General features: G+C 43.2%; 2 protein-coding genes across 3 annotated transcripts in view; one reads left to right on the top strand and one right to left on the bottom strand.

Annotated features, from left to right (window-relative positions):
* The window catches only part of COPG2 (COPI coat complex subunit gamma 2), a 282874-nt gene extending 268942 nt beyond the window's left edge, over window positions 1-13932 (top strand). Inside the window, exons 18-21 of the mRNA XM_081102433.1 lie at window positions 11555-11652; window positions 12374-12512; window positions 12785-12883; window positions 13363-13932. Of these exons, the coding sequence (XP_080958559.1) occupies window positions 11555-11652; window positions 12374-12512; window positions 12785-12883; window positions 13363-13493 (467 nt within the window). The 3' untranslated portion in view covers window positions 13494-13932. The remainder of the gene's footprint in view (window positions 1-11554; window positions 11653-12373; window positions 12513-12784; window positions 12884-13362) is intronic.
* On the bottom strand, window positions 292-26878 carry MEST (mesoderm specific transcript). 2 transcript variants are annotated; one of them, XM_081102435.1, is made up of 12 exons: window positions 26591-26768; window positions 23321-23475; window positions 21540-21619; window positions 21035-21112; window positions 20778-20914; window positions 20569-20627; window positions 19757-19797; window positions 19180-19250; window positions 18838-18942; window positions 17480-17556; window positions 16385-16448; window positions 292-1156 (listed from the first exon to the last, which is right to left on the bottom strand). In XM_081102435.1, the coding sequence occupies exons 1-12, from the start codon at window positions 26614-26616 to the stop codon at window positions 1135-1137; spliced, it is 915 nt and encodes a 304-aa protein (XP_080958561.1). In that variant the 5' UTR covers window positions 26617-26768; the 3' UTR covers window positions 292-1134. The 2 variants fall into 2 exon arrangements, with proteins under 2 accessions (XP_080958561.1, XP_080958560.1); XM_081102434.1 differs by lacking the exon at window positions 292-1156 and adding an exon at window positions 13696-15211 and having other exon boundaries at window positions 26591-26878.
* Between the last annotated feature and the right edge of the window lie 470 nt (window positions 26879-27348).

Genomic DNA, 27348 nt, shown 5'->3' with positions numbered 1-27348 from the left:
TCAACCTACCTTTTCCACTTTGCCTTTTTCTCCACCCCAGGGCATATAGCTGCCTTCTGTCTTATTTCCATCCTGCCTTCACTTTCCTCAATACCTTTGGCTCATTTTCAGTCCTCTGTCCATTTCCTTGCTTTATTCACTACTTGTATTGCCCTCAAATTCCTAGGTCTCCTTTTTGTGAAGCTGATTTACCCTGTATTTACTCTAGTTACTCTGAGATAAGTAACTAGAACTACCTTACCATACAGTGCTCTTTTTACTTAGTTTCTCTCATTTGTATTCTTTCTTGTTCCATTGGATACAATTATAGTGCCAAACCTTGTTTTTCAGTATGTTGTTCCTCACATGATCTTTCCTATCATTTTTTGTCCCCTCTCCTCTTTTTTATTAACCATTTAAATAGTATGCATCATTCTCATAAGCTAACTAATACCTTCTTCTTTGGATCCTCTTTTTGTTCTACATCCATTGCTCAATGTATTTCTTCTTTCCTACATATTTTACTGAATTGCTTTCGTCTTCTCTTTATTCCTTGGTAGGATCCCTGAAGCTTACCTTGTTTTACATCCACTTTACTGACCCTGTCTAACCTTTCTTTCTATTGACTGCTCTCACCCATGGGAATGGACTTTTCTGGATACTGGCCCTCTTAAGTCTCATATTTAGTTATCATTTTATCTGCCCCTTTTCTTCCTTTAAGAACTGCCTTACCACACAGTTCTCTTATTGATTCAACGGTTGTATAAGCAATTTCCATTATCCTTTGTTTACAATATGCCAAATAACAATTTTTGTTAATAAACACTTATATGGCAATATCTTGAATTTTAAAAAGCCCTCAACCATCTCTCTTTAAAAAAAAAAAACCAACATATTTTCAACCATCACAAACATACTATTATAAAAACTTTTAAGTATTTCTTATAATAGAAACCATTTTAAAGGACTACATAATTTAACATATAATTCATTCGTGTTCATGTTTATATATGTTACAAAATGATCCCATACTATAAGACTGTGATTTCATTCTCCTTTTACAATGCAAGAAATAATGATAGGTTTTTCAAGATAAATTAATGCATATACATTTTTTAAAATGAAATCTAGAAATAAGAAAGGTTTGAGAAATATTTACTTACCGATTGGCGAATTGCTTGCGTTGTCCCATGCGTGTTGTGGGGAAGATGACAGATATAATGCACAATACATTTAAAAACCTTGAGTATATGAAGTAAGCCTACCAGTAGAAGAGCAATGACCACAGCAAACATATACCATCCCAAACAGTCTTGTGTACAAACTTAAAGCTTTTGCTAACCCAAGAATGCTAACTCACTATAAAAGTTTCCCAAGCACATGGTGATATATGGATACAAACTTTTCATGTTAATAAGCCTTTTAATAATGTGAGTAAAAGCTGGGGATACCTGCATTCCTCATTCTGGTCTCAGTAATATTTGCTATTTGACACCTTGCAGATTGCAAACCTGGCCTAATTCATACATCCCCTCTCCAGCCATCATCTCCTCTCCCTTTCCCTTTCCTATGTGGTTTTTTAAAAAAATATATAAACCTTTTCAGTTGTTTCTCTCACTTTCAGCCAGTTCTAACATGATTCCTTAAACTCTCAGCAAGTTTAATGCCTTTCCTTGTTGAACATCTTGCACAACTGTACACCCTGCACCATACTCCCTCTCCTTCCTTAGATGTCAGTCTTAATGTTTTTCTCCTTTTCCTTCTCTTTTTAAAGTGCATGTCTCAATCGTTTCTCTCACATATTTTCATTTTGAGCAAACTTAACATCATTTTTCAAAAAGTTCTTGTTAATTTCCTTTGATTATCTGCTCTGTCATATATATTGGCATCTGTAATATTTTCAGCTTCCCTCTCTGATCATAGTGAGAGATACATTATTCTTCTCTTGGGTGTGCTCTGCAGTGGTTCTCAACCTTCCTAATGCCACGACCCTTTAATACAGTTCCTTATGTTGTGGTGACCCCCAATTTCATTGTTACAAATTGAACATAATTAAAGCATAGTGATTAATCACATAAACAATATGTAATTATATATGTGTTTTCCGATGGTCTTAGGTGACCTCTGTGAAAGGGTCGTTCGACCCCCAAAGGGGTCGCGACCCACAGGTTGAGAACCACTGCTCTAGAGGTACACTCCCTTAATGGCACCCACCACTTCTTACCAAATACAGCTCTTCCTCTCACCAGATAAATTACCCACCCACACTCTCTAGATGTTCAAACCATTGTCCTTCAGGTTGCTATCAATGGCTTTTCATCAAGATTTATTCTTGCCCTGGCCGGGTGGCTCATTGGTTGGAGCATAGTCCTGTATACCAAAACGTGCCAGGTTCAATTCCCGGTCAGGGCACATACCAAGGTTGTCAGTGGGATCCCCGGTCGGGATATGTACAGGAGGCAACTGATGGATCTCTCTCTCTCTCTCTCTCTCTCTCTCTCGCTCTCGCTCTCGCTCTCTCTCTCTTTCCATCTTCCCTCTATCCCTTCATTTCTCTCTTTAAAAAAAAAAATCAATAAAAACATCTTTAGGTGAGGAGTAAAAAAAAAAAATGTATCCTCATCTTCCCCCTTTAACTGTTCTTATCAACCAAGCCCTTTAATTAAATTTTTCCATCCCACAAAATTCATAGTCACTACCCTACTTCTTTATATCTTAACTTTATGCTGTATTTGATTGCGGATTTTTTAAAGAAATAAAATACTGCACATATAATTGGACTTCCTCTGTACCATTTCAGAATCATTTACCTCTCTCCCTAAAGAAAATAACACTATATAATTTGATACTTATCCTCATACATATTTCTATATGCATAAATAATATGTATATAAATTCTTTAAAAAATGTTTCCTCATCCAGACTTCCAGAGCTCATCTACTTTCTAAATTCAGTCGTACTGTTATATGCACCACCCACTGCAGTCTTCAACACCAAGCATGTAACCCTAACCCCTTCAGAGATCTTACAGATTTCTCCATTTCAGTTGTTTTTAACCCACATCTTAATTGCCTTTTTGCCACTCTGACAACTGAGAACCCTGCTCTAATTCATGCAGTGCTCCATTACTTAGATTAATTACTCTTCTTTCTTATTCTGTTATCTCTGCCACATCTTATCTATCTCAGCTACTATCATTTTATCATTGCAGTGGATACAGTATTTTTCTCCTTAGGTTTACTTCTCTGATGATTCCCAGCCATTTCTCCAGAAACAGATGATCTTTTCTATAGACAGACTGCTTGCCCATGCTCCTGATGTACTTCAAGTTTGCTAGTAAAGTCTTTTTAGTAGAATTCATCTTGCTAAAACTCCCTTAAACTTTCCTATTAACCAAGTTTTAATTAAAAATTGTTATCCATCGCAATGCCTATTCCTATCTAGGTCCGTGAAGCTCTGTCAGATACACCACTCATTGCCACTGGGCTTCCCCATCCAATCTGACCCGTGTCAAGGTCACCATTCTGGGTTCTTTATTATACACCTGAGCTGCATTGTTGCCAATCCATTTACTCTTAAGTCTTCTCTGATTCATACAGCGGTCCTCTGCTCAGCTAACAAACTCTCCTCCTTATTCCACTGTAACCTTGGTCTGTGTGATGCCATAACCCGCCAGTTAATATCTGCCATCCTTAAAATCATCCCTTCCTATCTGTAGGAATCTGCACTTGGCTTTTTGTCTCCTTTCCTCCTTGTCCTTCCTTTCCCCCTGGAGAAACTTACTACCTTCTCTTCCGTGTCCCTCCTGTCAGCCACCCCCCTACATACGTATCATTATTACTGTTGTCTCTCCTGGTTAGATACTCCCCTCATGTTGGGCACTCACTGCTTAGCCCTCTGCCATCTCCCTTGCTCCCAACATCCTTTACTGCGTTTGTGCGCACTCTCAGTTCAGCATAAGCCTCCATAGGCTCCTGCCACTGGCCTCCCTCTTATGTCCATCCCACTCCGCCTGTTTCTGGCCTTCCACTATATTGACCACACCCATGACTTCCAGTATTTTCCCAACAAGGTGTCCTGGACAGCGAAACCTCATACTCCCATTCTTACTTTGCTACATTTTTACCTCACTCACTCTCCTTGTTACTGCGTAACTCTGACAAATCTCCAACTCCGTTTCCTAATGTTCCCATTTAGCCCTCCTGCACGGCATGGTCTGCACCCACCCTAAGTCACACATCCCCTTTCCTTCAGTAGTTTCCATCTTTTGCTCTCTCTTTCTTTGCTATTGCTATTTTTTATACGAGTTTCCTGAGTTGCTTCTCTCATTTTCCACCAACACTAATGTTACCTTAATTTTTTAGTGCATCTTTAATGTCCCTCTTATAGAACATTGTTCTTTCCAGTTTTCCTTTGGAGATTTCCCCCATATGTCTTAACCTTTCATAGTGATGAAAACTTACTGTTTTTGAGGTTCCCTCTCCTTCTGATCCTCACTCTCTCCCTCATTCAAAACCAATTTTCTACTCTCAGTGGTTCTCAACCTTCCTAATGCCGCGACCCTTTCATACAGTTCCTCATGTTGTGGTGACCCCAAACCATAATTATTTTTGTTGCTACTTCATAACTGTAATTTTGCTACTGTTACGAATCGTAATGTAAGTATCTGATATGCAGGCTGTATTTTCATTGTTTGCGACCCACAGGTTGAGAACCGCTGCTTAGACAAGCCTTTCCCTTAGCTAAGTCCTTTTCCATCATAATCTTTGGCCAAAGTATGGTGCCGTATATCTCCAGTTAGGATCAGTGGCATCTTCTGTGTCAGTATTAAATGATACGTCCTCAACTGGCAGCAGCTCTGCTTTTGCTATTTTACTCCTCTTCCTTTGTTTTGCCTTATAAATACTGTACCTTATTTTCAGCATCCCTCCTTCATTCAGAGACTATGTATGTACATATCATTCCCATAAACTGAGTCGTCTCTACTGGACATTGCCACCTTGTGTTCAGCGCTGACTGTTCAGACTGTGTGGACTGGAGTACAGGGCCATCTCTGTAGCTTCTCTGTCCTCCCTCCCCCACAGCGTCCGGAACAGTTCTCCTTCATAACCTCGGTTCTTATGTACCCACAGTCCCTCCCTCCTCTCGATAATCTGAACTCATCCTCCTAAAGCTCCTACTCCCCTGTGTCCCAGTATTCCTCATTCTAGCACTCTTTAATGCCCTTCCCATTGGCCATGTTACTCTCCTGCAAGTTCCCCGCCCTAACTTACCTAAGCCTCCATTTTCTCCTTTTCTACTAGCCTTCCTTTTAAAATTTAGTTGAACTGGTATACAGCATGATATTAATTATATCCTTTCCTACATGTCTCCTTGGTGACTTCTCTAATTCTCAGCTAATCTTAATGTTAGCTGCAAAGCTAATAGTAATGCTCCTCTGAGCTTTAACCTCCCCTCTTCCATCTTTTGGCCCAAGTGTGGGCCTTCCCCTTCCAGGCAATACCTGCCCTTCTTCAAATGACCTTCTAATCTGGAGACAGCTGTCATGTTGCTCTCCCATTCCCTTCTCCTTGTTAACTCTCCTGCCCTAAAGAAATACGCTGCCTTATCCAAAGCCTCCTTTCTGTTAGCTGCCATGTACATTTCATTCCAGGGGACTCAGTTTCCTCCTGAACATATAATATTAGCTAGCAAAGATTTGTATCAGAACTACTCTTAGCCTGCCTTCCTCTAAAGCAGTGCTGCTCAAACTGCAGCTGATGAAAACAGACTGTTGTGCCCCACCCCAAGTTTCTGATTCATTAGGTCTGATGGGGCTGAAGTATTTCTATTTCTAACAAATTCCTAGGTGATGATGATAGAACATGTTTCAAGAAGCTCTGCTCTAAACTTTCCCTTCAACCAAGACCTTGAATTAAAAATTGCCCACCAAGGCATCAAGAGTGAGACTACTGTTAACTCTCATTCCATTTCAGTCCTTTATTCTCTCCTGTGTACACACCAGTCACTACATTCTGGCCTTACCTATATATATAAAAGGCTAATATGCAAAATGTCCCCTCGGGAGTTCGACCATGAAGACCGGGAGCTCTATCACTCACTATGATGTGCACTGACCACCAGGGGGGCAGTGCGGAACATAGCTGGCGACTAGCAGCGGCAGCGGGGTGCTGAGGGAGCAAAGGAAGGAGGAGGCAGAGAGGCGGGGAACCTGATCAGCCCTGATCACTGCCCAAGCCTAGGGACCCTACCCATGCACGAATTTTGTACACCAGGCCTCTAGTACCTACATATTTGACCAGTTAGGTCCATCCTCATATCTGACAGGATTCCCCATTCTGGGGACCTTTATGGGCATGTGGTTTTTCTTATTGCCATGCCACCTACTCAGAATTGTTCTCCAGTCCACATAGTGCCCCTCTGAGCTTTTAACCTCTCCTCTTCCATGTCTTTTGGCCCAAGAGTGGGGCCTTCCCCCACCAGTCAATACCTGCCGTTCTTCAAATGACCTTCTAATCTGGTGGCAGCTCTCCATTCCCTTCCCCTTGTTACCTCTCTTGCCCTAAAGAAATACGCTGCCTTATCTGAAGCCTCCTTTCTGTTAGCTGCCATGTGCATTTCATTCCAGTGACTCAGTCTCCTCCTGGACAGCACTCCCTAGCCAGGTTCTCTGCCCAGTGACTGTCTCTCACTTCAGAAAATCTTCACAGGACAGAGTAAATTCTAAGGATACTTTTAATGTGGTCTTTGCATGATGAACATTGTATCGCCCTTTGGTGGTTTGCCCTCCAACATCTTAATTACATATAGTATAATTTCATCTGTCATCTGAACAAGAGATGAAGTTCTAACAGAAAGGAGGCAGCTAACTAAAAGGGGGCTTCAGTTGGTTCATCAGTGCTACAGACACATCACTCAGTTATCCTGGTGTCTTTAAAGTTACTACCCTAGCTTTATATCACAGTTCATTTTAATCCATCTCCTTCTAATCCTCCTAATTAAAACTTCCTTTTACTTTTCAGGCTTCAGTTTTTTCCCATTGTATATATATTGCTTTTCCAAGTGTGGCATTAAGACCCAACATTTGACCAAATAGACTCATCATAAGATCTTACAAGATTGCCCATTCTGGGAAACTCTATTCCTCATCTTATCTGCCCATGCCATTCCACCTACTCTCAACACTTTTCATGTAGTACTCACTTTGCATAGTTCCCAGTCTCTCTCTCATTTAATCATGATCTTTGGTATAAGTATGGTGCCTTATCCTTCCTGCCAGTACTGCCAATCTTCAAAATAAGCCATCTCTTCCTCAGGCTCTTCTACTCTTCTCCTTGATTGACCCTACAGAAGCACCTGTTACCTACACAGCTGCTTATTTTTTCAGCTACCCTCTTTGTCATTTCTTGTGGATTCAGTAGTCTTCCCTTTCATGTTTCCTCCACATGAAATACATTTGCTCTCCCAATTCAATCCAGGATTCCTGCCACTGGCCATCACTGAAACCCATCCCATTTAGACCGTTCAGCCTTTCGCTGTATTGGTCACACTTATTATTTGAAATAAGATTCCCACATGGACTCCTTCAAACAATAGTTCTTCAGTCACTTCCTTTTCACATTCTCTCCCCTTTGGTTTTAATCTAGCTTAGCTCACATCTCTCTAACAGCCAACTCTACCATTTTCCAGTGCTCCTCATTCTGGCCCTCTGTTACGCCCTTCCCTGCTCACACCTGATATTCTGCACCCCAGCTTAAATCCTCTGTCTTCTCTCCATTCTTAGATTCTAGCCTCCGTCATCTTCTCTCTCCATGATATTTTCATACAAGTCTCTCTAGGAAATGTCTTTGACTTTCAGCCAATCCTCACATGGCAGGACAACTTCTGAGAGCAACCAGCTTTAATGACATACTATGCAGTAAACTGGGATAACTTAACTACCCGCCATCCCTTCACTTACCAGCTCTCTGCAGGAGGAATGGATGCACAGCACTTCAGCTGTCCCTTCCTCAGAGTCCCCCCCCCCCCCAATACTGTCATCTACGTGGACATACTGTCACCCACACCCTCTAAGCAAGTCAAGCCTCCTCTCTCTAGAGCAGCGGTTCTCAACCTGTGGGTCGCAACCCCTTTAGGGATCAAACGACCCTTTCACAGGGGTCGCCTAAGACCATCGGAAAACACATATATAATTACATATTGTTTTTGTGATTAATCACTATGCTTTAATTATGTTCAATTTGTAACAATGAAAATACATCCTATATATCAGATATTTATATTACGATGCATAACAGTAGCAAAATTACAGTTATGAAGTAGCAATGACAATAATTTTATGGTTGGGGGTCACCACAACATGAGGAACTGTATTAAAGGGTCGCGGCATTAGCAAGGTTGAGAACCACTGCTCTAAAGCTTCCAGCAACCACTCTATCAGCATTCATCTTAGTCAGCTTCCTTATAAACTTTCCTGTCACCCAAGTCCTTTAATTAACAATTTCCTTCCAGATTGGTGCTTCAAGAGCTAGTCTATGACTGCCTCCTACTCATGTTCTTGATCCTATCCTTACTCTTTCTTTATATTTCTCATTACAATATGATCTTTACACCCAAAAGGTGACCAATTAGACCTGTTTTGACTCTGACAGGGTTCCCCATTCTAGATCTCTACTCCACACCTGCCTTGTGGGCCCTCCACCATATAGTATTTCCTTTTCTTTGCTTCATCTCTTTTCTTTCTTACTGCCGCATGACTTGTGGCCCAGGAATGCTGTCTTCTTCCAGTTGATGTCTGTCATTCCTTAGTGACCATGTTTTGTCTGAGGGCAACTTTAATGTTGCTCTCCTACCCCTCTCCTTGTCCCCTATATTTGTGCTAGAGAAACACCTTATCTTCAGCATCCCTCCTGCCATGTGTGTAGCATCCCCTGGATTCAGCACTCCTTCCTGGTAGGTATAGCTAGACTCCTCACTTTTGGCACAAATTGCTCCATCGCTTTCATCTCCCTTGATTCCCTACACACTACATACATGCATGTCCTTCCTAGTTCAGCCCCGACCTGCATGGACTGGTGCAGATCTATCCCTTTTACACGCTTTCTGATTTCTGCCCCATGGGCCACATCCTGTTGTTTAATTATTCTTCCAACAAAGCTTTCTGGAACCTCCTTTTCTTATTTAGAAATAGTCTTCCCTCCAGTGGCTGAGACCTGGCAACTCCCGCCATTTGCCACATCGCGGGTTCTGTATCCCAGCCTAATTCACACACCTCTCCCCTTACTTAGCTTCCAGCACCCATCTCTTCTACACTGCAGTGCTCTTTCCATACCAGTCTCCTCAGCAGTCCTCTCATTTCAGCCAGTTATCACAAGAACAGCCTCATCTCTGAGGACAGTTTTAATGTGGATCTTCAGGGCATCCTTCTCTTACTCCCATCATCTGCCTGGCTTTGTTTGTGTGGCAAAGGGTTCGAGTTGTTCTCTTGCCACGGAAAGGTCCCTTCCCACCCCCTTCTCCTCATCACCCAGTGTCAGTCATCCTTTCTAGCAATACTGACAGATTGCTACCAATGGTTTTTACTGGATTTCACCTTAGATTCCCTGCGACCTCATTGTATCAACAAAATCATTTCATTAAAAATTTGCCACTCAAGTTTCAGGAACGTCTCTACTGATAGCATTCCTATTTGCTTCCTTATTCAGTGCCTCCTTATCACTTACTTACACATAGCATCTTCTGTCTTTACTTGCACATAAAATTCAGCCAGTTTGCCAAAGCTGTGATCTACCGTTGTTCCTGCTTATTTCCTTATTCCTCTTCCTCATTTGTCTGTATCCTCCCTGCTTAATTGAAACCAAACAGGGGTTCATATGATCTTGTATTACTAATGTCTATCCTGCTTCTCCATTCTTTTTTTTAACATATTTTTATTGATTTCAGAGAGAGAGGGAGAGATAGAAATAACACTGATGAGAGAGAATCATTGATCAGGGTAAGAATCGAACTGTGACCTCCTGGTTCATAGGTCGGTGCTCAACCACTGAGCCACAACAGGTTGGGCCTGCCTCTCCATTCTTATTGGATCTTTACCTTTGTCCCTACCATAATCCCCTCTCTCTCCTTTCATTGTTTTAAATACCTCAACTGACCCAGTCCAGGTTTGTGTTAACTTCCACCTTTTTCTTTCTTCTTCCTGCTTCCTTGGCAGTAAATTCTAGCTTAATATAACCACGATCATTCTTCCATCAATCTCCTATTGTATCAAAATAGATTCTGTAGCCCTAGCCGGTTTGGCTCAGTGGATAAGAGTGTCAACCTGTAGACCGAAGGGTCCTGGGTTCGACTCAGGTCAAGGGCATGTACCTTGGTTGCAGGCTCCTCCCTGGCCTGAGTTCTGGTCAGGGTTCGTGCAAGAGGCAACCAATCAATGTGTTTCTCTCACATTGGTGTTTCTTTCTGTCTTGCCCTGTCTCTTCCACTCTCCCTAAAAATCAATGGGGAAAAATATCCTCCGGTGAGGATTAACAACAACAAAAAATTGATTCTGTAGTCTTGAAAGGTAAACTCTATATGGGTCAACTCACTACCATCATTTTCAATGTATTCCACTAAATTCGTTTGTTCTCTGAATTCAGACCTATGCTTCATAGGACTGCCTCAGCTCACCAGAACCTATTGGAAAATATCTAGTCTCCTAGGCATTTCAAATATATCCCTAAACAGTCTCTCTTCTCGGCACCTGTTCATTAGCATATCTCTTACTATTTCCAGGTACCCTTGCCTTTCTGGCCTCTTTCCTTTAGCTCATGTACCTTGCTCTGCTCACTGAAGCTCTTTCACGTCTCTTGAGATCCAATTAATTCACCCATACTTAATCCCCTCCTTCGGGCAGTTCAGAAAGGCCACTTTTCATGAAGTTCACTTTCCAAAAATGTGCCCCTACCTCCATTTCTTATTACTTCCACCAGTTATCTCAAAACATAATTACCCACTTGCTTTTGCATTTAAGACACGACTTTACCAATACTAGCACCTCCTTGCTGACCTATTCACTGCAGGTTGAAAGTTGACAATAAAGCAAGTTCACTCTGGTGATCTGTGGACCCACAATCTAAAAACAGTATTATCTGTTGATATTTAGACTATTGTGCTTTGTGTTAATGATCAGTGTGCTTTTTACTATCCATATTTTTTTGCTTTGTCAGCTGCTAAAGTCGTGGTTCTTACATTTCCCACATGTAGTCCCCTTTGACAGGCATGGCAGAAACCTCCCAAAGTAGCTCCCCTGCTGCTTTCTTTATACCAATACAGAAGTAGCGTTTTGCCAATGTCGTCATTTTTGTACTATTCTAACCCACAGCGGGGAATGGATTTTAAAATTATACTTTGTGAGGCTGCCTTTTAACCAGCACACAGGCTGCTTTCGAGAACTTCTACCCTGGAAACAGTGGTGTGTGCTTCCCTGGATGATACAGAACTCAGTGCCAAGTGCAGACGTGCTCCCTCCGCTACGAGGGGAGCTTTGTGCTTGCGCTGCCCACTGACACTGGCCTGCCTGCTCTTTCTCCTCCAGTTGCCGGCACGTTTAGCTGCACCATGAAGTTTACTGTCCGCGACTGTGACCCTGACACTGGGGTTCCAGCTGAGGAGGGGTATGACGACGAGTACGTGGTGAGTGTCCCCTGCCCAGAGACACCTGGACACCCTTGCACACTGACTTCTGCCTGAAGAGAACATTTTTCTAGGAACATCTGACATGAACCTAAGGGGTTTTCTTTTCTCACATTACAACTGTGTAGGCCAGGACTAACCCTCCTCACGGTGGGAGTGTGTCGTGCCTAAGGGAAGCGAGACTGACCACTTCCTGATTAAAACAACTCGCCCTTTTCTATGTCTTTATATTAGGGGTAATTGCAAGATGAAAATAAGTACATGATTTTCTTTGAGATCAATGAGCTTTATTTAAAGTGTTGGGGTTTGTTTTGTTGAGCAGCTTTTAATTTGCTTATAATTTAGCTACATCATGGACTGAATAACTTCATAGAATGCAGGCAAAATGTGAAGAAATATCAACCTGTTAGTGAATGCTAAGTTCAGAAGGCCCTGGGTGGCTTGAACTTGATGGTTAGGTGTGGCCACATGACTGCTTTGTACCTCAAGGGTGTAGATGTTGATCTGAATATAGCTTTAGCCATATTTTCTTGCTTTTCTTTGCTAAGGCCTACATCGTTAGACTTATCCAGACTACAGGACTGAACTAGTTGGTGATGGTTTTTCCTAGGCTCCTGCAAAGGATGTATCTCAGAATGATAAAACCCTTTCCCTTAGCCCCTCCCACTTTGTCCTGTACTGAAAGGACTGTCGCTTACTGACCCCTGCGTGTGCCCACTAGCTGGAAGATCTTGAGGTGACTGTGTCTGACCACATTCAGAAAGTTCTGAAGCCCAACTTTGCTGCTGCCTGGGAAGAAGTAGGAGATACTTTTGAGAAACAGGAGACCTTTGCCCTCAGTTCTACCAAAACTCTTCAAGGTGAGAACACTTTGCTCTCCATGTATTGCCTGACAGCAGTGTAAAACCTAAAGGAATATGTATCATTCCAGAAGAACGCTTTGGTTTAATGCTGCATAAACTAAGTCACTTGAAAGGCCAGGACCCTGTCATCTAATCGAGTCAGCCAGTTCCTAGTCCAGTGGCCCCCACCCACACACCACCCTCTCGCCCCAGCGCCCAGTGCGTAGTGGTGCAGAGGCAGCCCCGTGCTGGCCTTTCCTGATACTGTTGCATCAATCTTGCCAACACAGAAGCTGTCAACAACATCATTACGTTTCTGGGCATGCAGCCATGTGAAAGGTCAGAGAAAGTCCCCGAGAACAAGAATTCCCATTCCCTCTACCTGGCAGGTAAGGAATTTTATCGGATTTCCCCTTTATTTTGTTGCAGAGTTTAATAGGAAGGGCTATGCATGGGCACTTCATGCCCTGCCACTGTCCCATTGTATGCGTTACCATGTGGAGCCCTGTCACAGTGAGCAGTCTCTCTTAGCTGTTTAATTTGCATGCTGTGCTTCGTTTGTTCTTTAAAGATGTATGTTTGGCCTAAAACACTCACTCAAATCTCTCCCGTGGATACTAGTGCCACTACCTCCCCCATTTGAGTACTACAACCCAGTATTCTTGAATACCTTCTATGTACCTGGTATCATGGGAATATAAAAGGTTATTTCAAATTTGTATGTAGGAAGCAGCTCCTACCATAAACACAGATCTCTAGAAAAGCTAAACTAAAATAATAGAAAGGAAATGCAAGCAGAGCATGATAAATTTCACTAGTCAGAGTTTGTTTTGAGTTCTCAATATGGTTTTCCTCACTTTGTTCTCAGGTGTATACAGAGGTGGCTATGATTTATTGGTGAGGGCCAAGCTGGCCTTAGCGGATGGAGTGACCATGCAGGTGACTGTCAGAAGCAAAGAGGAAACACCTGTGGACGTTATCTTGGCTTCTGTTGGATAAGTTTTTACTGGGCAAGATGAAGCTGATGTACTTCACTGTCAGTGGGCTTTTACGCTAGTGGCATGATTTTCCCAGAATCCTGCTTTTAAAGATTAATGATTCTGGAGAAGCAAATTAAATGTTTGGCCCTGAGCCAGCAGATCAAGCAAACGTCTGTCTTTGTGCATGTCTTTTTTTTTTTTTGTCTTTTTTCCTTTTTGTTCCATTGGTCGACTTTGGTGTGATAGTACAGCTTCGGGTGAACATGTAAAGCAAATACTATCCTATACCCCAGCTGCTCAACTTCATTATATTCTTTAATGTAATGTGTCTGAAAGCTCCTGGCAATGTTGGAAAACTTTATCCCGGAGGGGTGGTGGGGAGGGGAAGGCAGAGTCCACTTTTGTCAAAATTCATTTTATTAATAGAAAATAAACACTTATTCCACTTTCAATTGTTATACTTGAGGTTGCTAATTTTTAAAAAAAGAATTTAAAATAATCACCTAATCCTACTTTGACTAAAACAATGAAACTGTGATTTTAAAAAAAGTATTCAGCACCTTTTGCTCACAGGCCTTTCAGAATTTGTTCTTAAAGTTTCTGGAACTTTCCTGTCTGTAAAGTACAGGAATGGCAGAGCTACATGAGGAAGCTTCTCTGGCACAACCAGTGAGAAGTAAGCACTCGTAACAAAAGGAATCCGTGTGCACTCAGCGTGGGCACTGGGACTGCACAACGCTCCCCTCCCCTCCCCGTTAGCTCAGGAGGGATGTGCTTCGAAGCAATGAGGTATGAAGAAGCAGACTGTTATTCGCTGTTAGAACTGGGTCTTTCCAGCCAATAACAGTAAATCTCTGGCACAGATGCGGTTGGTCTTTGATGTCCTATGACTTTTAGGAAATTTTTTTGTTTGGATTTAGTTCAATTTATACAGAAGTCAAATATGTTTAATAAGGTTCACTACTCTGCCAGAGTGAGTGTCTGCTGGTGTAGTACCCTAAAATAGATATAACACGTGTCAGTAAATCATAGTCTTAAAGTACACTTAGAATACTGCATTATGTAAAGCTGCATTATTTAAAGCAAAATCTATTTTAACAAAAAGTCTATAATTAGATGCAGCTGACGAAACTAAGCCAAAGTTATGACAGGGGAGACTTACTCTCTCCTGAAGCTGCTTAGAAAACAAAAAAAGCACGTGCCTTTAAAGCCACTCAAGGAGAGGGAAGCAGCCATCCTCTCCTCATTCTTTACTACAAGATTCCAATTGGGGCTGAGCCAAAAATTACACTTCTAAGTATTTCAGAAAAGTCTTATGCAAAAGAATGTGTGTATCTGCATCCGTGAGTAGCAGTGCTCATCAGACTTTCCTAATAACACAAAGGCCAGTCCATACACTTGATCAGATGTCAAAGGAATGGGAGGTGGACTATCAGGTCACCCTCAGTCAGAGCCTCTACTGGCTTTGTCCTATATGCTGTTCACCAATGTGAGTCAGGTGGACCTTTGTGAGAGAAGTGTTTGGTGGCCAGGACCTCTTTGGGGCATTGCTTTCTAAATGGAATACACAACAGATAAGGGAGTAGGGGGAGTAATACAGGGAAACTACTCTTTCCAGCTCAGAAGGAGTTGATGAAGCCCATATATGCATTCAAGAAGCCCATGGGATCCTCTAGCTGTGGGTAGTGGCTAATGTGGTCATCCAGAATCGACACTGTGGACCGCGGCAGCGTTTTCCTAGTGGAAGAGAACAGCATGTAGGTGAACTTGAGGCTGGAGGGAGGGGGGGGAGGTAAGCCAGTGGGCAGCCCTAGTAAATGTCCCTGCGGACATACCACACTGGAAGGAACCAACAAAGAGCTTATTCAGCTTCTATTCTGGAATTGTGTCTTAGGCAGGTAAGCTTGCCAATTCCATTTATGACATATACAGACTAGGTTTTACATGTTCATAATCCAACAGACAACAACTTAAAAATAACACACTTTTGCAATACATGTCAAAGCAGGGTGACTTCGAGCTCCTTAGAGAAGCGTGAGGCATCAAATAAGTGGACCACTGTCCAGGTAAGGATAACAAAAGACCTTCCTTCACCGCGAGAGGAGATGAGAGAGGGTATTTTGTTGAAAATTAAATGCAAGCTATTTACTACTGGATCATTTCTACTAGGCCATATGAAGGATGGAACATTCTTATGGAACAAAATCAGTCAAGATTTCATATTCCAACCTTCTGAGTAAGTACCTAGAGCAGTGATGGTGAACCTCCGACACGCATGTCAGAGGTGACACGCGAACTCATTTTTTTGGTTGAGTTTTCTTTGTTAAATAGCATTTAAATATATAAAATAAATATCAAAAATATGTCTTTGTTTTACTATAGTTGCAAATACCAAAAAATTTCTATATATGACACGGCATCAGAGTTAAGTTAGGGTTTTTCAAAATGCTGACATGCCAAGCTCAAAAGGTTCGCCATCACTAACCTAGAGAAAATGACAACCAGTGACGAGGCGCTTTTCCTGTGAGCTCCTCTCCATCTCTCCCTGCAGATGCCCAGCTGAAGCTTTGCAATGAGACTACAGCAAACATTTTTTATCAACTTTACGCACTTCCATTCCTTAGTTCACATGATAGCGTTTTCTTACCTGTCCACCTAGGAATATGTAGCATATGTGTATACAGTAAAAACAGGTGTGTAACTCAAGAGAATGTATAACAACTATACATACATATATATATATATGCATAACTCAAGAGAATGATTAACCATTTCCTGACTTTACATTTATGTGAGAATAAGATTCCTCAGCTCATCCTTTATCATACGTTTCCTGGATGCACAGCCACTGAGGCCAGAGCACTGTCAGGAGGAGGAACTAACAATACGAAGCCCCTGAGGGAGGCTCACCTGTACAGCTCCAAAAACTCCGGATAGGGATGCACCGGGTCAAAAGGCCCGTAGATAAAATGAACTGGGAAAGAGAAAAGGAACTCGTTACCAACAGTTTACACATCTCTTCTCCCCCAGGCCAAAATTACCCCTCCAGAACAAATTTTCATTAAAAAAATTATGATAAACATCTAGCTGCTTTCAATAAGTAGGTTATAAGAAAGTTCTGGGGATAAGCTGACAACTGAGTCCATTTGGGACATTTTCTCTGTACACAGTGGCCATTCAGCCCTGAGCAGCATTCTCTCTCCCTCACTCCAGGATATTATTGTTCTTAAAGTCTCTCTCTTAGCAATAAATGACCCCTGACATTTGAAATCCACCGGTTTTTGAACGCTATTTTTATACGTGAGACACAGCACTGATTTTTTTTCTTTTTAAATGTGTTAAGAATTAAGAGGTAAATGAGCAGAACCACCTATAAGCTCTTGATTAGTAATTCAAACAGCCTTCTGTCCCAGAATTCAGCATTTAACGTGATAGTCACTGGCAATGCACAGCAGGAAACCAATCTAACTCCCACTCTAGGCCGTGCTATGGTAGTTACCTTAGCAATAGTATCTCAGTGCTTTATATACTTCACTCTACAGCATGGCACCGATGTTCCAGATGTTGGAGAGGGTCACCAGATTAAATAAAGCATGACCGGCTGCGTTTCAGATAATGACTTTTTAAAATATATTTTTATTGGTTTCAGAGAGGAAGAGAGCAACATCAATGAGAATCATTGATTGGCTGCCTTCTGTACGCCCCCCTACTGGGGACCGAGCCTGCAACCCAGGCATGTGCCCTGAAAGGTCAACACTCAACCACTGCGCCATACTGGCTGGGCTGATTTTTTTTTTTTTCCATATCAGTATGTACCACGTATTGCACAGCACATACTTTTCCTTAAAAAAAAGAAGTGTGTGGGGGGGAGGGGGGGAGGACTTGTTGATCTGCAATTCAAATTTAGTTTTGTGTCTTTATTTTATTTTTACTTGCTAAATCAGGCAATTAGTTTAACCCTAGTTCCTCAGTTTTCCTATCAAGGTGTAATATAGAAATACTCACTGGGAATAGTTACAGAGGCAAGAGCTCCCACCCAGCGTCTTCTGAACTTCTTCCTCTGATTAATGTACTGTAAGAGACTATAGGACAGGTAAATTAGCAAGAGAACAGGAAACGTTTATGGTTAGAGGGGTGCAAAGGCCTGACATGAGCCTCAAGGAACCCAGTATGTGTTTTAATCCAGGAGCAACTTGGCACGCCTGGGATTAGCCAGCTGAATTTACTCATTTCGGTTAACCTCCATGTAGCTGCAGCAGTCATGCCTACAACCAATGTAAGAATTAATGTTTCTTGGTGTTCGTCAAACAGGAAATGGGATGGAGGAAGGCTGGGAGTTAGCTTGGGTTATGTGTAATGAAAGCCCAGGTTCAGATTGTGCCTCTACCACTAATTAGTTCTGTAACTCAAAGGTCTAACACACATCTTTTGACCCATTTCCTCCTCTTTAAAAATAAGAGAACTGAACTACACAATCGCTAAATTGACATCTACTTCTAATGTTCTAAGTGTAAAAGTTCCTAAGCACAAAGTTTCATTCTCTGCATTTCATCTGACCACAGATAAAACTGAGAATTTCTCCTACAATGACAAGCTGCCATGGCCACATTTTAGAACTCAAACTCATATATTCTCGTTATTCTGCCTAGAAACTCCAGGAATTATTTCTAACAGGCGATAGTTGAGTTTCGTAAGTGCTTTTACATTTTGGAGAAGTATGTGGAAATTTTAAAAGAAGGGGTTTTTTTTGCAATTTTTTATAGTAAGACAAATCTTTGGGATCCCATTGGGGTGGGAGGGAAGAATGGCTCTCTCTCCCTCACAATTCCCAGCACAGCCATCAGTTAAAGCCGTGGAAGCTCCACTGACCTAGCTGGTCAAAGGACAGCCTTATCTCGAGTAGTTATGGACATCACCACCTCTGGCCCCTCCGTGAAAGCAGTATCTGAACCAAGGCGTGGGAAGTCTTGGTACAAGACAACGCCATCTCCCTCCAGTCCCCGTTGCTACAGAAAAGATATGGAAAAGGAAGAGACTGGTACTCCGAGGAAGGCACTAAATGCCTTTCATAACTGTGATCAGACATGGTGAAGCATTTACTATTAACGAAAAGTCCGAAGAAGGATTTGCCAAAGCCAATCGGCAATGACAACTGAATCAGCGTCTGCTTCGCCTCAGGGCTCACCCTATGACGGATTTCTTTCCTCAGAGAAAGTACAGAGCATGACTGTTTTGGGCGCACCTCACAAGTCATAGCCAGCCTTCTCCTGAGACAGTACAGCCAGCCAGGAACAGAACAAGCAACCCCACATACTCCCCAAAAAAGCCTCTTGGGAAGCCAAAGCAGAAGCGTTATTTCTTACCTGTCGACAATTAAGTTCCCGTCATTGTGGCGTATCGTTGCCCACATGTCCCACAGCTCATTCTCTGAGGGTCGGGTGTATGGCCCGAAGACAGGGGGGACAAGACTGAAAGAGTCAAAAAAAAAAAAGTGTAAGAAGAATTCAGAATGTCAAATATGATTGGAACCTCAAAACCATGTAGTCTGACCCTTAACTGATTTATGAATTCCTTCTATTCCTTCCTTGGCAAGTGTGACCAACACCTTTACTTTAAAATAGCAAACCCTAGGATTTGGCCCAGAATTGTAATGGCAGCAGCTTTGTTCCCAGGCTGCAGGAAATCAGTCTTTGACAATGACTTACCCTCGAGAGAATACAAAGAAGTTCAGCATTCGTGTGAGGATGGGTGACAGCAGGCCTCCATCTTTGAGAATCTATAGGTAAATAAGTAAAAATCAAGAATCCAGAGAGAGAGAGAACATAGTCAGGACAAAGGGTTTTATACTAAGAACTTAAAAAAAAAAAAAAAAAAAAAGACTTTAGCCAAATCTCCTCCTGAAAGGCTTGGCCATTGGCTTTTAGTTTTTTGTTTTGCCAACCCACATTCTCTCATGGAAAGCAAACTGTTTCTAATTCCCTTTAAGATTCCATTTCTGCACGTCACTAAATCCCCAAGACATTTGATATCTTCAACTTCAGACTGAGGTCCCAATTTGTCAACCATCATGCTGATGACACAAATCTTTGAGATACTGTATTTCTCCAAATACCATTGATCTCTAATTCTCATAAGAAGGGAAAAACTAACTTCTAATGTAAACTGATGAGAAGGATTTTATCTGCGGCCTTTTACAACAGAAATGGCCCTTACGAAGGTCCCAGCATTGTTTATGTTAGTATCAATCTAAAGAGCTACGATGTAGTCAGTGGAGGAGCCAACCTTATGGAGCAGGAGCGGGTGGTGAGTCTCGGGAAATATACCTGTAGGAAAAGAAGAGACTTCTGTTAGTCATTTTCCAGCAACTTTAAGGCAAACATCGGTCCCTTATTGGAGACTATCTACCCTACTCACTGTCACCTTTGGGGCCTTCACTGCTAAAAAACTAATTATAAATAAATTAGTATTGTCATCCTAATTCCTTCCCCATGGAATTCTAGGTTTAACAGGTCAAAGAAAGTATATCCCACTGGGATTACTTTCAGATTGTAAAGGTAGAGAAACGGGGAAAATGATGTACACGGTCGTCCATACTGCCTCAGAACACAGTGTTGTTAATGACTGGGGCAGAAAAAGAAACCAGGGATTCTTCAGGAAGTGTGGGTCCTTACACACACACACACATCTAGGCCCTGGCGGAGTAGCTCAGTTGGTTAGAACGTCATCTCCGTATGCCATCGGGTCACATACAAGAATCAACCAATGAATGCATAAATGAATGAAACAACAAATTGATGTTTCTGTCAAATCAATTTTTTTAAAAAGCACATATTACAACACAGCTTTTTATTAACTGAATATCACTATCATTAATTTCCTTTGTAATCCTAATATATATATATATTTTTTTAAACATTATTTTGAGAAAGGGTCATTATATCTCATTTGACCACCAAAGTGATTTATGCCGTAAAAAAGGTAAAGACCCCCTCGTTAAACTGTCTGTTGGCAATAATACCATCCGAGTGCCATTTAGTGTCACTGATATCAAAATGTGGCCCTCGTCCCCTTCCACCCACTGCCCAGGCAATTACCTCCATTGGACAGACAGAGACTCTTTATGGTCAGCCGACCAGAGCGATTCTGCTTGAACCTAGAAACAGGAGGCAGATGCATCTGAGTGAGTGGGCAAGCGCCAACGCAGCGGCTGAAGACAAACTTCCGAAAGGCAAAAGGGCTAGAAAGACCCCAGGAACAATGGACTTTCCCCAGCATCTTAAATGAGTGGCACGGCTTCACTGACCTGTAGAGAAGCTCCTGAGCCACGATGTCTCCGTAATCATGAGACAGAAGGTTGACCCTGCGGTTCTGAAGCCCCAGGTGCTGCAAGAGCGCCTCCACGATGCTGGCCTGCTCGAAGATGGAGTAGTGGTGCGGTCTCTAGGGGAAGGAAGCCCAGACACACAGGAGGAAGTCATGAGTGCCGATCTGTCTGCCGGCCTGACCCCTCCATCGCACCCACCCGTCCCTCAACCCTGGTCCCATCCAGAAGCTGCTTACCGGTTTGTCGCTGAAGCCAAAGCCTAAGAAATCGAGGGCAATCACTCGATGAAACCGATGTGTGAGACCTTCCCAGATCTACGAGAAAGAAAGGGATGATTTGGTCTCTCTGATCCTGCCCGTCCCCTCCAACCTACAGCAGCGAAAGGGTTTCATCCCTTTCTCAGCTTAACAAACAGACTTCAGTAAAGGGAAAGCCCACCATAGGCTATGAAACCACCATAGGCCCGCAGATGATCCTCTTACAAAGGGCTTTATTCCTAATAATCAATCTCTATTGAGGGAGGCACTCCTGCATTTTTAACTTGGCGATGAGCCCTCCCAGATTGCCAAACGGTTTTTTACTCCCTTTTCATTTACTCCCAGTAAATGAAAAATAGTTCTACATTTAATCCTATTTTATTAAGCAATTCAAATATGCAAGCGCCTTTCAGTGCTGATAACAAAATCCTTGATTTTGGACTTTTAAAGATGTAGTAGGACCTAGAAAGTCTGATTTCCTTACCTTGTACCAATCATAGCTGGATGTTGGAAAGCCATGTAAAAGCACGACTATCTCAGGACTTCCGACCACGCCGAAAGAGTCTGGGGAGAAGGAGAGAGATGGGTCAGGCCAACTCCCTATAAAGATAACCTTGAAGATAATAAAATCTACGCAATGTGATATAAAGGACAAGAAATCCTGTTCAAGTTAATTAATTTTAAAAATAGAGTTCTTTTTAAAATGCAAGCTTATCGCTTTAGGTAAAAATAGGCATTTGATTTTTCAAAATCTTAAATATTTAAGAAATATAAATATTAAGATATTATTTTTATTAAAAAATATTTTAAAAATACAAATAGGACACTTTATATGAAAATACTTAAAAAGAGTCTGCTTAATTTCACCAATTTTTTTAAGTATTTCTCCCATTATTGGGTATTATGTAAATTGCTTTTCACATTAAAAAGTAAACTTTCACAGTTGAGCATATATGATCACAATATATAAACTACAGATTCTTTGTACCCTATCATTAATGACCTCACAAAATTCTCTAAAATACAGCAACTCTTCCTCAACCTTGTGAGAACCTTAGTTTACACTGTTTGTCCCGCACTTTTATTTCCCAGAGAGGAGATAAATATCAAAATCCAGTATCAAAAGCATCATGCTCAAACTATTGCAAAATTCGAACTATAAAAAAGGATTGACCAATATAAATAGGAACAGTTCTTAATAAACATCTTTTAAATTAGCCAAACATTTAAATAGTAGAACACCTTGCTGATACTAGATTAAAACTGATATATCCATATACTGCCAATGGCATGAGGATTTGAAAATAAGGTTTGCAAAATAATTTAGTTAGAAGCAATTTAAAATTTTATATATTTTATCCTATATGTCTTATTCTTTAAATCCATGTAAGTAAAATCATTCTATTTACAAGTAGTATAGTTTGAAAATATAAGGAAAAAATAAACACATATATAAAAATTTCCCTTCAACATTAACTAAAACATTGAAAAATTGGAAACAACCTAAATGACGAAAATAAAGAAAATTATATACTTACTTAGCTGATGATAGCAACTGAGAGGAGGTCAGGAGCAATAATGAAAAACGGTTTATGACAAACATTTTTCGTTATTGCTCTTGACCCCCGCCCAAAAGAAATCTCTCCCAATCTTGTTTTTCAGGTTAGTTACCTATAAAATGAGGTTAATGGCACCTATCTCCAATTACTGTTATAGAGATTAAATGAATTAGTATTGAAAATATAATTCAATGCCTAGCATATGGTAATGACTTGATAAGTAGCAGTCATAACAATAATTATCATTAGCATATTAATTTATACAAAGGTATAAGACTTAAATCATAGTTAGTTATGCATATAACAATCTTGATAGTAAACAAAATGAAATCAGGAATTAGCAGGGGGGAGACAACTAATGGTAGCTTTATCTATGAATACTGTATATATTACCCGACACTAGGGGCGCTCCAAAGAAAAAAAACCTATCAATACAAATCAGCTACAAAAAATTATAGTAAAAGGTCAGTTCTTCAGAGATTGGAATCTCAATTTTACCACCCGCGCCCTCCTAGCAGTTTTCTTTGCATTTCCCGTTTCCCTGCTATCACGGGGTTTCGCCCACTCCTTCAAGCACATTTCCTGGAAAAATGGGGTTTCCCTCCCCATCACTGAGGGCCGATAGAGACCAATTGACACAAAATAAGGAACTAAGTGGGACCCCGGGGGCCTGTATGCGCAGGGGGTCCAACCGCCCTGTTCTTACCTTGGTAGAAGATGCGCAGTCCCTTGTAGGTGAAATATTTGCCTGACAACTTCCATGAGTGAAGAGCAGGGGACAACTTGGGGGGCGGGATGTATAGATAGGCCGCAAGCAGGGGTATTGCCAGAAGCCCCACATGCACCCACCACTCCCTCATCCTGTGGGAAAATCAGAGACCAGGCGTAAGCAGTCAGGTGACCCTGTACACGCGCCTACAAGCCCACCCTGGCAAGACAGGGTGAGACTGCTGTACCACGCGGTGACGCTCTCGCCCTCATGAACCACGGCGGAAATGTTTCCAAGAAGAGCGTAAGTGCACCTCTGCCTGCTATGGCAGTCACCATACTTGCTCACCATTCTAATTTCCAGGAGGGAAAATATATTTTTAATATGTAATCGTCCTCCTCTTCTCCCCATTTTAATCACTCAGCCCCTGCCTTGTGCTGTTCTCAAGACCTGCCGGAGAGGTTTTTATGTAAAATAAAAGGGAGAGTTCTAAGTGCCGTGGCGCACCTTGTCATTGGCTTTGGGGGGGGGGGGGGGATTTCCCTCACATGCAGTCAAAAGCTCTACCACCACCATATATATTTTTAACTAACGTTTTAAAATATATATGTATAGTAATATAGTACATGTCCTTCAGCAGAAAGTTGCTCTTGATTTGTTAGTATTTGACCCCAATGCAACCCTGTTGAATACTACTATCGGGGTTCATGTGGAGAAACTGCTTGGGGTAAAGAGGCGGTGAAATAAGAAGATAGGTGCCCTGCCTATTCCAACATAAGCAGCTTTGCGTGACCCTAAGTATCTAATCTCTTGAGAGGTGAGGGCAGCAGATTATATGTCTGCTTTTCTTGAGGAAGCTTCCATTTATTGAATTTCTTAGGATTCCCCTTTCCCCTCCTCCCCTTCCCCCCCCCCCAAAAAAAAGGCGGAACTCATACCCAACATCTGGGAATTGATTTTGTCACCTGGAGGAGAGCATGGTTTGCGCACCCAACCTTCCCAAGCCCTGGACTTCAAAGGTCAACTTGTCCATAAGGACAATGAGCGCTAAACAGGAATTAGAAACAGTTTCTCCTGTTTCTATCTTATCAGGGAAAGAATTATCAGTAGAATGGAAGTGCTCTCAAAATAGCCAGAATGGAAATACCTTCTAAAACTAAAAAAAAATAATAATAATAAAAAATCCAGAGCTATAAATAAGAAATTAATTGACGAAGCTCTCGTGGAAATGGCTTTGTGTCTGTACACACGCCCTTTCACCATATTGCAGGTAATCTGGCCACAATCCCTACCCATCACAAAATATATTTTTACTCTAAAATAAATAAGCCTGTGGTTCCAACAGGTAAAAACAAACAACAAAAAAATCTTTTAGGTGTCATTACGGCAATTCCCGCCACACCAAAGTACCTGTCCCCCCCCCCCCCCCAAAAAAAAAAAAAAAAATCCGGTCAGTGGCTTGGTTCTACCTTCCTTTCAAGGTAATACTAGAAACCGTTTTTTAAATGCCTGGAAGGTGATGATTGCATCTCGGTTTTCACCACACAGCAGGAGTAGGGTGCGTCCCCGCATCTCTTTGAAAGATGAGATGACAAAAAGCATTAGGTTTAGGCTGTCCATCCCTCAGAGCTATTATCTGTGCCACACTCCCGCTCATACATTTTTCAGGGTCGCGTTTCGTCACGCCTCCTCCCCCGCTTCCCTCCTTCATTCAGGTCCCAGCAGCCGGGTATCTGCAATGACTCAGCAGCGAGCCAGGGAGGGGCTACCCGAGGAGCGGGCGGGAGGAGCACCCCCACCCAGTGGGGGGCGGGGGACGGCTACGCACGCTGCTCCTCAGCACCCCCACCCTCCACGCCTTGCCGCCTCCTCAACGCCAAGAAAACCAAGAAGCTGCATCTCGGGAAGCCGTTTTCCGTCGTCATCACCTCAGTAAAAATGCCCCTAATGACGTCGTAGGGTTTTTTAGGAGGGAAGCAGCCTCGCAGTCAGTAAGCAAAATGAATCAAACGTTTTTAACCAACATCTCCGTTATTTTATGAGCCATAAGGCAAGAGAATAAATTTGGCAAACCATAGTACAAACCTTCTGGGAATTCATCAACCATTCCCAGCCTTGATTTCTTCATCTTGTAAATAGGAAAAATTACGTTTACCACCACCAAACCCCACCGTAGGGCATCGCGTGAGGCTAGGAGCGCCTTTGCAACCCCGTGCGAACAATCCATGCGTAACACGACGATTGGGTCACCTCGCCGTTCTCACTTAGCTTTTTGTTACTGAAAATCTCAAAATTCTTACGCTCGGGGATAACAAACTCGGGCAAATCCCAGTCACCCCTATGCGGTACCTAACACCTCGGCGACCCCAGGCACTGGAAATCGTCAACTGCGCCACGGCCATCCCGGAGCCTTGCAATTACGAGCCGCGCCAGGGTGCTACCTGCTGCTAAAACCCCAAACCGCGCCAAGGGAAAGCCCGCGCCTGGAAATCCTATTGCGCCACAACAATACCTGGGGCTTGAACGCCGGATAGCATCACGGCAACGGCAGCGTCTCGAAATTCTGAATCACGCCAAGGAGATGCGGGGTTCTAAAAACCCTCAACTGCGTCAGGGTGATGTCGGGTGTTAAAATCTTAAATCGCACCAGGATGAAACCGGCTCTGGAATCCCGAAATCACGGGGTCTACAAATCCTAAATCGCGCCAGGGCGACGGCGGGGTCTAACAATCTGAAAATGCGCCAGGATGACGCCGAGTCTAGAAATCCTAAATCGCGCCAAGGCGACGGCGGGGTCTAGAAATTTTAAATCGCGCCAGGGCGATGGCGTGGTCTAAAAATCCTAAATCGCGCCAAGGCGACGGCGGGGTCTAGAAGTCCTAAATCGCGCAAGGGCGATGCCCGGATCTAAAAATCCTAAAATGCACCAGGGCGACGCCGTGTCTAGAAATCCTAAATCGCGCCAATGCAACGTGGGTGTCTAAAAACCCTAAATCGCGCCAGGGCGATGCCGAGGTCTAAAAATCTTAAATCGCGCCAGGGTTCTAGAAATCCTACATCAGATAGACCCCAAGTTCTACGTGCGTAAGAGACATCCCCTCCCAAGTAGATGGAGCAGGAGGGTCCCCCACCCAGCCTCCCGTGGGGTTTTCCCTCCGCCGCGCAAGTAGCGGACCCGCCGCCCCAGCTCGGAAACAGAGTCCCTACCCGTTAGCCAGCGCCCCGGCGCCGATCCCAACCACACCCCCTCGCCGGGCGCGCACCCACCTGGGGAGGCGATCTCGGCGCACCATGGCTGTGTCTTATCCCATGCCGCACGGCACGCCGAGCCGGAGCACGGGTGCCGGAGCCGGACAGACCCTGCCCGCGAGGGCGGCGCGGGCCGCGGCAAGAGGCGAAGAACGGCCACCCGACCGCGGCAAGCAGCGCACGGCCACCCGGGCGCGCTGCGGCAATGCGCGAGGTGCGACTGCCGCAGAGGAGGCGCCAGGATGTGCTGGTTGCCGCGGCAGCGCGGAGCCAGTGGGCGCCGGCTTTTAGAGCCCACCCACGCCCCGCCCCTCGCCGCCCACCGCGCCGCAGTGCCCCGCCCACCGCAGCGGCTGCAGACACCGCGCGTCACTCTCCCAGAGGCTCCTCTAGGGGGCACCTTCAGTGTGTGGGCCCCCACTGCTGGCACACAGCCCCCGCAACACTGGGCTCCAGGTTCTGCAACAGAAGTCCTCCTCTGGCGAGTTAATGCCGCAGGAAAAGCTTAACAGAGCCCTGAAATCCTCACCTTCCCCTTTGACCACCCGGTGGGCCCCCCAACCCCAGAGATGGCTGATCGACCTCAGGTGTGGCATCCGCTCCGTCTGGCGCCATGCCCGGGGCGTGGGCTCTGAACTACACGAGTGTCCGATTCGAAGCAGCGGTCCACAGGTGCTCGAAACGTCCCAGATCCCTAAGAATGGGTAACCACTACGGCACAAACAAGTGGCTAGGGAATGACAAGATCTACGCAGCGACCACCAGGAAAATCGCCT

This window comes from Myotis nattereri, assembly GCF_964212035.1.
Source record: "Myotis nattereri genome assembly, chromosome: 11".
Lineage (NCBI taxonomy): Eukaryota > Metazoa > Chordata > Mammalia > Chiroptera > Vespertilionidae > Myotis > Myotis nattereri.
This window is presented reverse-complemented; position numbering and strand designations above follow the sequence as displayed.